The 17,301-nt window shown below is 44.8% G+C and overlaps 1 protein-coding gene across 1 annotated transcript; it reads left to right on the forward strand.

Annotated features, from left to right (window-relative positions):
- The first annotated feature begins 224 nt into the window (after nt 1-224).
- Nucleotides 225-12,694, forward strand: LOC124468847 (F-BAR and double SH3 domains protein 1-like). Its single transcript, XM_047021830.1, has 20 exons — nt 225-365; nt 741-838; nt 1,318-1,363; nt 2,485-2,558; nt 2,652-2,796; nt 3,652-3,788; nt 4,007-4,070; nt 4,283-4,411; nt 4,566-4,688; nt 5,204-5,299; nt 5,439-5,555; nt 5,651-5,755; nt 6,236-6,397; nt 6,593-6,718; nt 6,850-6,933; nt 10,944-11,112; nt 11,199-11,428; nt 11,549-11,753; nt 11,892-11,950; nt 12,106-12,694. The coding sequence occupies exons 1-20, from the start codon at nt 345-347 to the stop codon at nt 12,154-12,156; spliced, it is 2,241 nt and encodes a 746-aa protein (XP_046877786.1). The 5' UTR covers nt 225-344; the 3' UTR covers nt 12,157-12,694.
- The last annotated feature ends 4,607 nt before the right edge of the window (nt 12,695-17,301 follow it).

A 17,301-nucleotide genomic window follows, 5' to 3' on the forward strand; every position in this document is an offset into this window, starting at 1 on the left:
ACATTTATCATTCTGTAATAAACATCTTTCACTCATCCCAGGTCTCTCCTGATTGAACTGGGCCCAGCGATCATAATTTCACCCTGTCTAACTAACAAGGTATGAAAACCGGCAGAACGGCAGGAATAGCGAAGCCTATTACGCGGTTGTCAGTGGCATGGCATGTCCGCTAGGTGGCACTAGTGCGCTGAATGTAGAAGGAGTCAGAGATGCTCTTCTACCGCCCGCTGTCAGAAACACACGGGAAGTTGCACTGTCTCCTGCTGCAAACGTTAATTGCGGCATGAAGGACAAGAATAAGTTTGGGCGATCTGTTCAAAGATACACTAGCTCGGTGAAGTAGAATGCAACCACCTCCGAGAAAGGTAAGAAGACAGCATAATCTAAATCTATAGGCTAATCTAATCTAAAACGAGGTGAACAGCAAAGAGTAGCCAGAGGTTCCGAGGTCCGACTCCTGTCCAATGTTAATGTGGAACTTTGTAACAACAATCTGAAGTAATATGTCGATAAAAAAAAAAAACAATAACGTTGTGTAAGATTAATCAGGATGTGAATAAAATGCAAACAACTGCAGTTGATCATGCCTCAACGTGTGTAGCAACGGAACAGAAGTCAGATGTATGCTAAATGGCAGTGCATTTTAATGTAGAGAGTAATGCTAATATTTTTTGCCACGTGTATTTTTTATGATATGTACGGTATTTGTCTGTCTATTTTTGTGTTGTGTGGGTGTACAGGTGAAGGAGACCCAGCAGGCGAAGCTAGTGTTTGCAGAGCAGCTGGGTCGTCTGCACACCAAGCAGCAGCAGGAAGGAGAGCTCCTGGAGGACATTAGGTCTGACTCCTTAGCCTGCCCTCACCCCTTATCTCCCCGTCTCCCCTCTGTCAGTACCCCTTTGACAACAGGCTTGGACCCAGACCCCCTTGTGGCCCCCCTAAATGTAGAGTCTAAACTATTTTTATTTTGCCCTTTGTGAAGAAAACAATGACAACAATAATGTTTAATGTAACTGGCCTCAACTTGGCCCCCCTAGTGGTAATGGTCTAGAAACTCCCCATACCCCTGTTCTACCAGTCCCTCATCCCTTACCTCACCCTCCCGCAACAATGTTGCCCCCTGTTTCCCCATCACCCTATACCTCACTCATCTTCACCCACCCTTTCTCATGCTTGCTCCTCCCCAACCCTCCCCGCTCTGTACCATATCTCCCCCCTTCCCCTATCACCATCTAGAAACTTAAAAGAGAGCGGAAGATCAGTATCCTCCTGAGTACTGAATGTGTGCTAATATACATTTTTTTGTTCCCCCTAAAGGTCCTTCAGTAAACAACGGGCTGCCATAGAGAAAGAGTATGCTCAGGTGGGAGATCTGTAATGTGTGTGTGTGTCAACCATAATATCACATCTGCCCCCCCCCCCCCTCGAGTAATTACATAGTGAGCAATGTGTGTTTGTGTCTCCTCCTACTGGGTTATTTGGAGCAGCTCTCTTCCCCGACTCCAGAACCTTTCCTGGAAGCCCTCACTTTACTGTAATGTCTCCTGACGCTTGCCAAAATATTGACCCTCTGGTGACTATTTCAGTTCCTGAGTGGTGTGTTGGTGTCCAGAGGTGAGGAAGTGGAGGGACGATGGAGATGGCTGTCCTTGAAGAGAATGCCCCCTCCCACACACTTTTGCCCAGGAAAAAGTAGACCAGAGACAGAGAGAGAGATGGGCTGTGGAGATGAGAGATTGTGACATACTGAAGGAGAGAGACAAACAGAGAGTGCAATAGAGATTGAGAGAGGAAGAATTCATACGAAGGAGAGAGAGAGGGGGAAAAGAGGGGAAGAGAGAGGGGAAGAGAGAGGGAAAGTCGATGGAATGTAACAAGCAGGTGATGGGAAGCAAAGACCTTGTGAACCAGGAGCTTCAGAGAGAGCTTTGTGTGTGTGTGTGTGTGTGTGTGTGTGTGTGCGCGCATGTTTGTGTGTGTTTCTGACCCTGCTGGGGTCAGTTACACAGGTAGCTCTTGTGTACTTTGAAAAGGAAGTAAACAGTAGGCGTGTGTTTGTTTGCGCTTGTGTGTGTATGTGTTGACACTTAGGTGCTGGTGTTCAGACTGGTATGCTGATGATGAAAGTCTCTACTGCTTTTACTCAAAACAGCTACCAATCTTCTGCTGGTCTGGCCATAAATATCTATGCAAGTTCTTCTGGAAACAAGACTTAACTGCCTTTTTTTTGTTGAGGTGTATCTATGTCGAGAGATAAGTGTGTGTTGGTAAAGTGAGTGTGTGGTGAATTGTGTGTAAAATAGATGTTGGTTAAGGTATGTTGTGTGTTTTACAGGTAAGTTCTGTGTACTGACGTGTATGTTGAAGTTGGTCTGTTGCTATTGTTGGTAAAGAGTATCTGTGTGTTCATTGGAGTTGGCCATGCGTGTATATATATTGAGGGATGTGTTGAGGTGTGTATTGTGTGTTGCGTGTCTCTTCCAGGCTCTTCAGAGGCTGGCACTGCAGTACCAGAAGAGAGACTGGCAGAGAGGCAAGGGAGACTCACTCAGTTCCGGGTGGGTTAGCAGCAGAGTCCACTGAATCATTTACGTATTACATGTAGACTGTGCTCTCCCGTCTAAGAAGGACAATATGTGTGTGTGTCCCAGGAGTGTGTTCTCAGTGTGGAGGTCACTGGTGGACGCTACAGCTCAGACCGCAGTGTCTCGGCTGACTGCGGCCGAGGGGTATCGCTCCCTGTCAGCCGACGCCTTGAAGAGCGTTCGCAACGCCAAAGAGCCTCGCGCCAAGAGGGTTAGACACTGGCACGCACAGATGTATACTGACGCACACATAGACAAACACTCACACGCTCTCTCTCCCAAAGACACTGGTGCACACACACAAATACACACATTGGCACACACACCAAGCATTATTTTATACTTTATTCTGACACGCATTGGGGAAATACACAAGGGAGTCTGTAGGAATGTAGAGATAAAAGAAATTCGTTGAAATGAACTGAAACAGTCAATAAAAGCAATTTGCAGAATTGATTCACTGATTACCTTAGTAGGTAAATATGTTTGACACCCACATAGAGATTCCCCTCATCGAACCACAAAGATGCTAACCGGAGATTAACTTTCTTTAAGTTACGTTTAAATTGTTCTCAAGGGAAACACTTTATTTGTGTCACATGTTTACCACCCATCACTTTCAAAAAGGCAGACAAGGATTATGTTGTGTCAGGTGCTGCTGTGTGGTGCTGTGTGCTGGGTTAGCACAGACTGCACTGTGATATCACTATGACTACTTGTAAACTGTCAGTCGAAATTAAAACATGAACATTCGCTGGACCTACCCAGTGTCATTTTTGCGAATTAATGTGATTTTATTTGTTTTCTTGTATGTGGGTGTTGTGTGTGCCTCCAAGTACTGTGTGTGGTGGTTATGTGGTTCTGCCTGTGTTGTGTGTATGTTGTACGTGCCTGCATATGTTATGTGTGTATTTTGTGTGCTTGCATATGTCGTGTGTGTGTGTGTGTGCTTGCATGTGCTTACATGTGCTGTGTGTGTGTTACGTGTGTTGTGTGTGAGTGTTGCAAGTGGGTTTGTTGTGTGTGTACTTGCATGTGTGTTGAGTGTGTGTTTGTATGTGTGCAGGGTCTGGAACAGCTCCAGAGGGTCCAGGGGGAGGTGGTGGGAGCTCTAAGGGAGCTCCACAAACTGAAGAAGAGCTATTTCCAGTTAAGCCACATCGCTAACACAGCCAGGGAGAAGGCTGCTGATGCCCAGGCCAGGTGGGGAGGCTGCTCTTAGCCTGATAGACTGCCTGCCTGTTAGCTTGCTAACTGGCGAACCTGTGAACCAGTTAACCACCTCTTATTAGAGTCTGCTATAGTATCTTAAGTATCTTAAATGAACTGTATAGCTAATTATGCCCCTAGTAGGGCAGCTGTTCGCCAGGATACATGTTGATGTATGAAACATGTCTGTGTGTGTGTGTGACATTCTCCAGATCTCGGAGGAATGAGCATGGGATCTTCCACTTCAGAACAGGCCTGCAGAAGTTAAGCACCAAGGTAGACTATAGAAGGCTGGTAGGCTGGCTTCATACAGGCCAAAGGTAAACTGACCTAGGCTGAAAGTAAGAATAGTCTAGCACTTCTAACACAGCTTCCATCCTCCCTTACACCCCCCTCCCCACCTTTCTGTCCCTACTTCACCATAACCCCCAATTTCCCTCCTCTAACTCCCTCCCTCTTTACTTCCTTCTCTCCCTCTGTCCCCCCAGCTGAGTGTCAGACTGGGGGAGTGTGACCAGAAGCTGATGGAGGTACGGAATGAGTACCTTCTCTCTCTGGCAGCTACCAACTCTCATCATCAGTACTTCTACACTGCAGAGCTGCCTAGCATCATGCAGGTAACACACACACACACACACACAACTAGAACCCTACCTTGACCAGACCTTGTGCACTTATACTTGTGTGTATTTCGCTGTCTATATATTACAGTACCAGTCAATAGTGTATATTGGCATGTGTGTGTACGTGTGATGTTTGTGTGTCTCCCAGAGGCTGGATGGGGAGCTGTACGAGCAGTTGAGAGGCCTCTTCAGTCTGCTGTGTTCTACGGAGGTAGAGGCGTGTCTCTCCTCTCAGGCAGCCTTCAGCAGGGTGTGGGAGCACGCCGCCCAGGTATTACACCCCAGAAATCACCTTGTGATTATAAGTTTGTAGAGCCTGTACCCAAAAGGATGGTTTAGTGAGATGCAAATGTTTTTTTAATAATTGTGCAGTGTAAACATGTTTGACTTTGAGTCTTTCCAGTTTTTCTTGTGTGAGCTCCAGGCGTTCTAGAATGTTCCACAGTAGCCCCTATTGAACTTGAGACATTCTGGAATATTCCACAACAGGCCCTCTCTGATCTCCAGACATCATTTTTTTTTTCTATAAAAGGCCCTCTGTAATTCCCAGACATTCTAGAAAAATCCATAAAAGACCTTCTGTGACCCCCAGACATTCTAGAATATTACATAAAAGGCCCTCTGTGATACATTCTGGAATATTTCATTACAGGCCTTCTGTGATCCCCAGACCTGAAATATTCCTCACCTTAGTGCTAGTGAAAACCCGGATAAGTGATGGATGTCAGAGACAGACTTTTTTTTACCACATTTGAACTTCAGTGAGTGCCTCTTCCTTTTGACCAGGTAAGCAGAGAAAGGAGCCTGCAGCTCTTTCTACAGGAGGCTCCTGCTTTTACCAAGAACACAGACTTCATATTCCAGCTCTCCCCGCATGATAAGGTGAGACAAAACAAATACACCTCATAGCTGTACAGATATAAATACTGTATACATAACACACTGTCTTGGCATAAGACCCTGACTGTAACTACAAATAAAAATCCAGCCTGTAGTAATGATATCTTCCTCCACATCCAAGGTGTGTGTCCTGCAGCAGAGCACCAACCCAGAGGGAAAGAGTTGTCTGGAGAAAGAGGCAAGGAAGTGGTCCTCCAAGGCTGCGAAAGACTACAAGGTCATCACCCAAGGAGAGAAGGTAGGCACAGAGGTCATGGGACGGTCACAGCAAGGTCAACCAGTGAAATGAGTCTTCATAGTTTTGATTTTCAGGGTGTTGTGTGTGTGTTTCAGGCGGTGCAGACTCTGGAGCAGCGTGTTAAGCTGCTGTCTGGAGACACAGGGGCCAGTGTGGAACAGAAGCTTCTGGAAGTCCAAGAAACCGTCCGAAAGGCCAAGGTCAGTTGGAATCAAATATGCAACCCGTGGTTCACCAAACCCGTTACTCACTGTATTAGATGCATTTATTTTAAAGTGAAGCCTCCTACACCTTCCTCCTCTTCACAAGGACCTGATGATGAACCAGGCTTTCTTCATGGAATGCATGAGTCAGTGTGTGTGTGTGTGGGGGGGGGGGTTCTGTGAAGAGAAGTCCTGCGCGTGAGAGAAAGAGAGAGCGTGGTGGGAGGGATAGGGAAAGAGAGACTCATGCTAATGTTGCTAGCAGGGTGAGTCATAGCTCACCCTCTGCAGCTCAGAACAATGATATCATCTCAGTTTTCTGCAACAACAAAAAAAAGGTTGGTTGAATAACTGATAATCCATTAAAGATTTTTATAATACAGTATATTTGAATACAAATGTATGGCAATTTCAGGAAGCTTTTTTAAGATGGACAGTATTTATCTTCAAATAAATATAATGAAAAAATGTCCCTAGGTGAGCCGTGTGAAGGCAGAGTCCTGTCTGGCATTGCTGGAGGGTGCGGGGGTGGATGTGGAGCCCTGGCTGACCAGTGCCATGAGCCAGGCGGAGGAGCAGCTGGAAAGAGAGAGGAGGCTGAGTGAGGCTCGCATGTCCAACGGTGACATTTCCAACCTGGTATGTAACCTGTGTGCAAGTCTTCGAATTCGCTGCTAGGGTAGATCTCAATTCTAGCAGAGAGGCCTCTTTCTGCTATTCTCCTGTCCTTCACCATGGGAAAGGAGAAGAGGAGATTTTAGCCTACGACAGTATGCCCCTCATGTGTGAAATTGCCTCAGAGCCTCAGAGTTGTCTCTATTCCTACTTCCTCAGGAGGAGGAGTTTGAGTTCACAGACTTTGAGGATTATGATGACAACGGTGACACCTTTGTAGACTCACCATCTGGTTCAGGACCATGTGGATACCCTCTCCCCTGCATTGTCCTCTACAGCTACCAGGTGAAGACAACACCTGCACACACACCTCCCATTCTGTCTGACCCGCCACCTGACTACCTCTGCAGAGAGGCAGGCATGTGGTGTTGAAGGGATTGAAGGGTAATTGCCTGGTCTCCCATTACATCCTGCAGGCCAGCCAATCCGATGAGCTGTCAATCACCGAAGGGGAGGAGCTTCAGGTGATCGAGGATGGGGATGTGGAGGACTGGCTGAAGGTGAGAGGAAAAGGAGCGCAAACCGGGAAGAGGGGAGGAGGGGAGGAGGGCTGAAGATCGAGAATGATAAGTGGTGGTGGAAAGAGCTGCCCCTGATGTTTATTTAGCTGTCCATCTACAATGACCTCATTCATAGTCATGAAACAATCCCTGTATAATTTATAAAGTATAGTGGATTTACAAATCACCATGCGTTCCAGATAGAGATGAGTAGATCCATAGCTCCTTACTGAGGAATCTGAAAGTATTAATGTCCACTGCTACACCTACAACACAATCTAATCAACAACATCTACACTACCAACAGCATACCTAGAGAGCATCACTCTATAACTACTTCTAAAATAAAGGGAACACTTCCCAAACGTATATACAGTGCCCTCCAAAAGTATTGGAACAGTGAGGCGAATTCCTTTATTTTTGCTGTAGACTGAAAACATTTGGGCTTGACATCAAATAATGAACGTGAGACCAGAGATCAACGTTTCAGCTTTTATTTCCAGGTATTTACATCAGGATCTGATGCACAACTAAGAAAATATCACATTTTGTTTGAATCCACCCATTTGTCATGTGAGCAAAAGTATTGGAACAGATATACTTAAAACATATTTAAGTGAATAAGACTTAATATTTAGTTGCAAATCCTTTGCTTTCAATAACTGCAGCAAGTCTGTGACCCATTGACGTCACCAAACTTTTGCATTCTTCCTTTTTGATGCTTTCCCAGGCTTTCACTGCAGCCTCTTTCAGTTGTTGTTTGTTTTGTGGGGTTCCTCCCTTCAGTCTCCTCTTAAGCAGGTAAAATGCATGCTCTATAGGGTTTAAGTCTGGAGATTGACTTGGCCAGTCTAATACCTTCCATTTCTTGCCCCTGATGAACTCCTTTGTTGTTTTGGCAGTGTGTTTTGGGTCGTTATCTTGCTGCATGATGAAGGCTCTGCCAATCAGTTTGGTTGCATCTTTCCTTAAATTGGCAGACAAAATGTTTCTGTAGACTTCCGAGTTCATTTTGCTGCTGCCATCATGTGTTACATCCTCAATGAAGATTAATGAGCCCGTCCTAGAAGAAGCCATGCAAGCCCAAGCCATGACATTACCTCCACCGTGTTTCACAGATGAGCTTGTGTGTTTGGGATCATGAGCAGTTCCTTTCTTTCTCCAAACTTTAGCCTTTCCATCACTTTGGTAAAAGTTAATCTTTGTCTCATCAGTCCATAAAACTTTGTCCCAGAATTTTTGAGGTTCATCTCTGTACTTTTTGGCAAATTCCAGCCTGGCCTTCCTATTCTTCTTGCTAATGAGTGGTTTGCATCTTCTGGTGTAGCCCTTGTACTTTTGTTCATGAAGTCTTCTGCGAACAGTAGATAGTGATACCTTCACTCCTGCCATCTGGAGGTTGTTGCTGATCTCACTAACAGTTGTTTTAGGGTCTTTCTTTACAGCTCTCACAATGTTTCTGTCATCAACTGCTGATGTTTTCCTTGGTCTACCTGTTCGACGTCTGTTACTTAGTACACCAGTAGTTTTCTTCTTCTTCAGGACATTCCAAATGGTTGTACTGGCTATGGCCAATGTTTCTGCAATGGCTCTGATTGATTTTCCATCTTCTCTAAGACTCACAATTGCTTGTTTTTCACCCAAAGACAGCGCTCCGGTTTTCATGTTGTTTTCACCTCTGAATACAGTCTGCATAGACAAAACCTATCTTACCCAATCTGAACCTGAGTGTAGACATTCAGTGGTATTTATTGATTGAATAATGTATGTAATAGGACACACCTGGGCAACAAAACACACCTGTCAGTCATATGTTCCAATACTTTTGCTCACGTGACAAATGGGTGGGTTCGAACAAAAAGGTGATATTTTCTAATTTGTGCATCAGATCCTGATGTAAATACCTGGAAATAAAAGCTGAAACGTTGATCTCTGGTTTCACATTCATCGTTTGATGTCAAGCCCAAATGTTTTCAGTCTACAGCAAAAATAAAGGAATTGGCCTCACTGTTCCAATACTTTTGGAGGGCACTGTATATACTGTACAACCCCAATTCCCAAAAAGTTGGGATGTTGTTAAAAATAAAATATAATACCAGAATACAATTATTGGCAAATCTCATAAACCCATATGTTATTCACTGTAGAAAATAGATAACATATCAAATGTTTAAACTGATGAAATGAAACATTTTAAGAAAAATGTACGGAATTTTTTTTAATTGATGGCAGCAACACGTCTCAAAAAGGTTAGGACAAGGCCATGTTCACCACTGCATCTCCTCTTCTTTGAAATGACAGTCTGTATATGTCTGGGAACTGAGGAGACCAGTTGCTGGAGTTGGAGAGGAATTTTGTCGCTTTTGTGTCTGATACAGGATTCTTGCTACTCAACCATCCTGGGTCTTCTTTGTCATATTTTTTGTTTCATGATCCACCAAATGTTTTTTACTGGTAAAAGGTCTGGCTGCAGGCAGGCCAGTTCAGCAACCGGACTCTTCTATTATAAAGCCATGCTGTTGTAACAGATGCAGGATGTGGTTTATCATCGTCTTCCTGAAATATACAAGGCCTTCCCTGAAAAAGATGTTGCCTGGATGCAAGCAAATAAAACCTGTATATACCTTTCAGCATTGATGGTGTCTTTCCAGATGTGCAAGCTGACCTTTCCATAGGCACTAATGCACCCCCATACCATCAGAAATTAAGGCTTTTGAACTGAGCGCTGATAACATGCTGGATAGTACCTCTCCTCTTTAGTCAAGAGGATGCAACATCCATGGTTTCCAAAAATAATTGCAAATTTCTATTTGTGTGACCACAGAACAGTTTCCCCACTTTGCTTCAGTCCATTATAAATGAACTTTAGCCCAGAGAAGATGTAGTGTTTCTGGATCATGTTCACATATGGCTTACACTTACATTTAGTCATTTAGCAGACGCTCTTATCCAGAGCTACTTACAGTAAGTACAGGGACATTCCCCAAAAGCAAGTAGGATGAAGTGCCTTGCCCAAGGACACAACATCATCTTTGCACAGCCTAGAATCAAACCGGTAACCTTCTGATTAATAGCCAGCATCCCTAACCGCTCAGCCATCTGACCCGGCTTCTTCTTTGCATGATAGAGCTTTAACCTGAATTTGTGGATGGCACGGCAAACTGTGTTCACAGACAATGAGTTCCGGAGGTGTTTCTGATCCCATGCAATGATTTCCTTTTCAGAATCATGCCAGTTTTTATGCAGTGCCTGAAGATCACAGAAATGCTGTATTTATTTTCTCTCTTGTCCCTTACATAGAGATTTCTCAAGATTCTCAGAATTATTTTAACTCTTGTGTTATCTTTGGGTCATTCTGACCCATCAGTCATTGTGACCCACTGTTGTATTGCGACAACTTTACCGCATACAAAAACAGAGTGAAACATTTTCTTTTAACCGTCGGGCTGTCTCAGCAATTTACCTAGTTAGTTGCAAATGTTCCTCCAGTTGTTTTAATTTTAGTATCACTTACTTTTTCCAGCATTGTATTACCCGTCTCAACTTTTTAGAGACCTTTGGCAGCCATCAAATTCAAAATTATCTAATTTTTTCCTTTAAATTGTACACTTTCTAAGTTTAAACATTTGATATGTTTTCAATTATCTATTGTGAATGACATATGAGTTTATGAGATCAATCCAATCATTGCATTCTGTTTATACGTTCATTTTACACAGCGTCCCAACTTTTTGGGAATGGGGTTTGTAGACCAGATCATGTTGTTAGTATTGATGCACTCATGTCACATCTTCACTACATCAGTCCTCTTTTCAGTAACTGATGTGGTCTCCCCACTTCCTGGCTCTGTGTAGCATAAACTGTCAGTTTCCTGTTTTGTCACAGCTAAATATGGTGTTCCATCTCACACATACTGATTGAGAAACAATAATAAACACTATTTGCTAATCAGCTCACTTCCCCTCCTTCTTGTGCTATGTATGCTTGTGTGTGTGTGTGTTCCTGTGTAGGTGTGTAACTTGTCTGGACAAGTGGGCTATGTGCCTGAGAGGTACCTGCAGTTCCATTGGCCTCCAGGTGAGGGCGCTGTCGGGCACTCATTGGATTGGTCATTTGACAGTTCTGGTTCCTCCTCTGAACACTCCCATAAAGGTCCACAGTACCTCCCACAGACAGCAGGTCAGTACTACCACAACATCTTTATATTTGGTATTAGAAACTGTAGACGTGTGTGTGTGTCATATTGGGTGGGTGTGTGTTTTCAGGTCTAGTGCGGGCCCTGTATGACTACCAGGCCCAGAGTGGGGAGGAGCTGTCGTTCCCAGAGGGGGCAGTGATCAGGCTGAGGAGGCGTGCCCAGGGCTGGGGCCAGGGGGAGGTGGATGATGGTTTTTGGGAAGGGGAGCTGGATGGACGGGTGGGGGTGTTCCCGTCCCTGGTAGTGGAGATGCTTGGGGAGAGAGAGGAAGAGGAGGAAGAAGGAGAGAAGGAGGAAGTGAGAATTTAAGATACTTTGCAGGGAAGTCTACTTTTTGATATCCAAGTTTTGCATCTACAGAAAATCATAATATCTCTTGGTAATCAGTTTTTTCTTTCTCTGTTTCGTCCCATCTAGAGCTTTCCCACTCCCACTCTTCCGCCCTTTTCTCCCCCCATCCCCATCGCTATCCCCCCAGCCTCGCCCCTGTCCTCCTCCCCTAGCCTCAGCCCCAAACCCAGGTCAGGGTCCTGGTCTGTCCACAGCACGACCCCTAGAGATATGGAGGAGCATCATCAGGCCATGCCCTTGGAGCTCCAGAGAGTGGCAGACAGTAGAACAGGTGAGATTACCCACTCGGAAACCTAACACAGACATGCCACGGTTTGACTATCTGGACTGAAGTTTAAGATTACATTCCATAACGTCCATCCTCAAATTTTCCTCCATCTCTATCTCGCCATCTCTCCCATCCTGTCAGAGAGGGGAGGAGGCAGCAGCCACAGCTCACCAGACCTTTCTGTCCGGAGAATTCGACCGGTTTGTAAACAAAACATCCACGCCAAGAAGCTTACATTCTAAAATGTAGTAGATCTCTTTTCAAATTCTAGAATGCTGTCTATCTGTCTGATGTCAGACAGTTGTGTAAGCATTTAATCTGATGTATTTCGCATGCCTATTTGTTTATGTCTTAGACCCGAGCTCCGCCCCCTCCCCCCACCCAGCGACACTTCCCCCTGCCGTGAGAACACGCCTGCTGTCGACCATGTGGAATCGAAGAAGGTATACTTTAGAAAGGAGACATTTGCTTGAGGACACCATTGACGCTAACTCTAACCAGCTGCGGTTACAGACTGTCTACTTTTGACTGTCTATGGCTGTTTGTCAATCTGAAGAACGCTAAGAACTTAGTTGAGTTCTTGAGAAGAACGTTCTTGATGGCAAGATTGCAAACACAGCTGCATTCCCGCTGGCCAAGTCACGACCAAGACCTATACATCCTTGATAAAAACGTCGGATCGAAAACGCATCCGGGCATTTTTTGCGTTCTTGGTTAATTGTGTTCTTCGGTATTGGAACTATACTTGACCTTGAAACATTACATCAAACAAGTTCATCAAAACACGGAAAAGAAATAATGATTGATAAACATCCTATAATTGGCTTACCTGCCCGGTTCCTCAAGAGCTATCTTCCTATACTTTTTTGCTCCAACCCTCCTCCAGCATACCCCATTAGGGCTGGGCGGTATGACGGTATATACCGTGCAACGGTAGAAATGTGTCTACCGGGAGAGATTTGGCTATACCGTTTCAACCGCGGTATACTTTTCAGTGTTTCCCACACAGACTAATTTGTGGCGATGCGCCACAGAATCAACACCGGCATTGTTGATTCAAAAAATTTTTTTAAACACTATTTAGGTTAAACATGCAGCGAATTCTTTCAGCTGCATTTCCTTTCCCTGCTCTCCCTCCGTCTCTCTGTCACTTACGCGTCTTTCTCACATACATTGTCACAACGTTAGCAACGATGCATACATTCGCCGTTCTAGTAAGACAGACAGCTATATCAGCGAGCATTCAGCATTAGCTTAAGATCTAGGAAAGTTCAGGCTACTTTTCGCTAGGTACCTACGAACATGTCTTAATCGAAGGTTCCCCTTCGTTCTTTTGGTGAGAAGTCTCAGGAGCTAGCTACTTACCCGGCGTCATGGAGCCGACCAGTTAAATAGTTATTTAGCACTAGCGTTGCTACTTGCATATGCAGAAATTATTTGTTTGTGGTTGATTTTGTGACGGTGTGAATAATTGTGGATGAATATTTAATAAAATAAAGTTCTGTTAACAAATTATTAACAAAGGAATTATTTTTAACCCCCCCCCCCCCTTTTGTCTGAGGGCATTACGGATCCGTATTGCGCTTTGAGTACTAGGTCACCAGGCGGATGGCAGGACTGCGCATCGGCAACGCTGCCGAATATAGGTTAAAGCTGGAGCAAGAACATTCCTTGCTGAGTTTTGTTGGTGGCCATGATGTTGTGGCCCTCCTCCCCACGGGGTTCCGGAAGTTTGATTTTCCAGCTACGGCAGCCAGCTCCGTTACAGTAGTGGTGAAGGAGTTGGCTAAGGCGAACGCTTGCGATTGGTTATGGCAAGTCAGAGTGGCTCTGGGCGGATCCAATAGTTTTAAACTTCAACAGAGGACCCGCCTTCAAGGAATTTAACGTTTGTCAATGGAGAGATCCCAGACCCTCTGTACAAATGAAATGTATGAGGGTCTGGTCAGGACCAGGCTACTCACAAAGTCCCATCACAACCAATACAGGAAACACTACTGTAATTATTCAACAGAAACAAAACTGGAGGAACATAAATGCTGATAGAATTCAAAAACCTTTCAAAAACACCGTAGCCAACAAAATCATACACTTCAAGTATGCACTGTGACAGTAGAACCATCAAAAATACAGAACAGGGTATTATTAATTTCAATGTTACACATAAATGTCATGGACCCTATCTTGCACCAAGCGCAATTGACTTGTTTGACTCAATTGTCATTCCTAGTTTGCACTCGACGCAAAACCGACTTTTCATTCCACAGACGCACGTCGAAATGACTTTGCGCTCCCGTCGGCGGTTCAGCAAAAAAGGAGGCGTGTTCCGGCGCAAACGTTCCCTGCTCCTGTTTTGCAGTTTCCGAAAAACAATTCAGCCACTGACCAGGAAAAACGTGGTCTAAAGTCAATGGAGTATTATTCAGATGCTATTTTAAGGGCGCAAGCTTAGCCATAATGTAGCGTGTGCAGAACGCACATACCTATACTTTTATTCTCTCACAGGCGCAGCAGTTCCAATTTTTGCAAACCATACATTATTAATATAAAAAAAAATAACATTACATATTAAATCGTGTGGTTATAAAAATATTACCACACGAGCGAAATCATTGTGGTTCACATGAAGATGTGAAAAAAGGCATAAATCTAGCGTAGGCCTACCCAAATTATTAAGGCTAATTGCAGGAATGACGGATCAAGCCTGTTTGACCAATTAGTGCCAAGACACACATGTATATAAGGACACCTGACAAAGTGGGATGTCCGTCAACCACCAAACAAAAGTCTGAAGACTGCGAAATCACCATCATGTAAGTTCATTAGAACCCTTAATCATCAACTTACCAGTTAAGTTGCACTTGCTCATTTTTTTTCTATTGCACAGTGATATGGAGTACGTCTTGGGACAGAGAATTAGACATGGGAGGCAGAGGGTCTACCGGCCCAGACAGACCTATCTCTCCCTCAGTGAGGAAGAATGTAGGCGTAAGCTACGCCTGACCCGTCAGGCTGTGACAGATGTCTGCCATCTCCTGGCAGATGAGCTAGGGACTGATGCACCCCGTCCTTATACCTTGCCCGTCGCAGTGAAGGTTACAGCTGCACTGTATTTCTATGCGTCTGGGTCGTTACAGCACCCCCTAAGCTCCATTGGAGGCATTTCGCTATCTGCCATAAGTTCGGCTATACATGCAGTGACATCGGATCTAGTCCGACATGCTGGGGAATACATCAAATTCCCCATCACACCTGACAGCCCGGAAAGAGAAAAGCAGGCGTTTTGGGCGAAGTATGGGTTCCCTGGTGTCCTTGGTGCTATAGACTGCACCCATGTGCAGCTACGTGCCCCATCAGAAAACGCACTGATATACATCAACCGTAAGGGAACCCATTCAATCAACGTGCAAGTAATTTGCAATGCGAATAGTATAATAACCCATGTGTTTGCTAATTACCCTGGCTCGAGACACGACTCGTTTATACTGGCAAACTCTGCCATTCCTGCCATCTCCGAGGGGAATCCCCCGTTGGAGGGGTGGCTGTTAGGGGACAACTGTGTCGTGGCAAGCTGATTATTGTATGACAGTGTATTAAGGATAGATGGAGTCACCTTTAACTTAAGTTAGGAGAAGTCCTGTTTTGGCAGGAAGGAACATGCTAATTCAGGACACTGTGTGAAAGGTGAACGGTAGCCCAAAAGCCAAGCTTGAGGTTGCGTGCGCAATAACAAGGGGGGGGGGGGGGGGGGGTGACTCATCTTCCAGAAGCTTTTAGAAGGTTCCATATTGCACAATCTTATCTCTTGGGGCAAGGGGTGTGCGTTAAATATTCTGCCTATATTACCCAGTGTTGGGGAGAGTTGGGTGCTTTTTAGTTCTGTACCAGTGTATGCTTGTATTCAACTATCTGCCTGAATAAAGACCATCAAGCCACCTCTTTGGACTTGAGAACTAAACTTGGAGACTTGAGACTCTATTTTTGATCCACTTTTATCTGAGAACCTTCTGAGATTTCCCACATCAACGGCTATCCGTTAAAGACATGGCTGATGACACCATTTATCATGCCAGCAACTGTAGATGAAATGCTGTTTAATAGAAAACACACACACGCAATGTAATCGAACAGACATTTGGCATACTGAAAATGCGCTTCAGGTGTTTGGACAGGAGACAGTCCTCAAAGTACCTCCTGTAGTAGAGTCCTCAAAAGGTCGCAGCATTCTTCGTGGCTTGTTGTGTTTTACACAACATTTCCATGAGTCATGAAGTTGAACTGCATGTGCCAATGTTACTTAACCCAAATGCCCCAGCAGCAGCACAGGAGAAGAGAGCTCATTTGACAGAAGAGCTGCATCGTCTAAATTGAGGTAAGCAAAGTAATCTCGGTCTAATGTTGGACTACATTGCAAAAATAACACCATGCATTCATAACCTCGTGATTCAGTGACAGTGAGGCCAAAACATCGGAAAGTGTCTTGTGATTTCTTTATTTACATTGTCAAAACAAGTCAATAGCAAACTGAACAAAAGAATACAAATGGAAATAAGTTCAAAAAGATTTTAACAGAAACTAATTATTCTTCTGTCCTCTGACAGGCATGCGGCACCTGATACTTCCCAGAGTGACAATGCGCGATGTGCTCCTGGTGGAACGGATGGTGTCCCCAATCAAATCCCACGTTCGGGCGCATTACTGTGAATTCCGAGGGCATTTCTCTGTGGCTGAAAGAGTGCTTTCAAAGCGGAGGAAAGAAATGTGTATCTCCAGTTAGCAGCAACGTAGCAACATGAGGATAGGCTTTTTGGAAAGGTATGAAAGGGCACAACAGGAGGAGAAAGGGGCACAACAGGTGGAGGTAGGGGCACAACAGGGGCAGGTGTTTCCTATCTTTGCCTGCAAGCTTGCACTTCCCCCGTCTTCTGACATCGTTGTAGCGCTTGCGACACTGGTGCGATGTCCTGTGAGTGCCAACCATGGAAACAATTGTGGCAATTTCCTCCCATGCCGGTTTAACAGATGCTAATTTGGGCGGGTTTCTCCCATCCCCACACAATTTAATTTTGTTGTCTTTAACGCCCCTGACGAGAACGTCGGTCTCCTCTGCTGTGAATCGCTCCTGGCGTGCGCCTGCCATCGTAATAGCAATCCGCCATGGAACAAGCGTGCCTGCTCTTAAAAGGAACGCGAGATGACACTCTAATTGTTTATCCACACAGTGAGGAATCAGGTTTGCTGTTAAAATATAAAGACTGAAGCTTTATTGACACACGCACGCTACATGCACGGGTTACATGTCAATCTCATCTGCGGATCTCATTAGTTATCACATTATAATTGAGAACGCATTGCTGTTGCTCTATTTGGCATGACCACCAGACCCTAGAATGTTCAGCCCCTTTGCTGCGATTGGTGGGGGACAACCAAAAGTCCCTCCCACACAGCCCTGGATCAATCATTGTCCACTGCAGGTAAGTTCCAGTTTAGGTTGTGTGTGTGTGTGTGTGTATGTTAACCAGTTGTGGTCTCCTGCCCCTCTCCAGTGCCA

Source organism: Hypomesus transpacificus, chromosome 1 (genome assembly GCF_021917145.1).
Source record: "Hypomesus transpacificus isolate Combined female chromosome 1, fHypTra1, whole genome shotgun sequence".
Lineage (NCBI taxonomy): Eukaryota > Metazoa > Chordata > Actinopteri > Osmeriformes > Osmeridae > Hypomesus > Hypomesus transpacificus.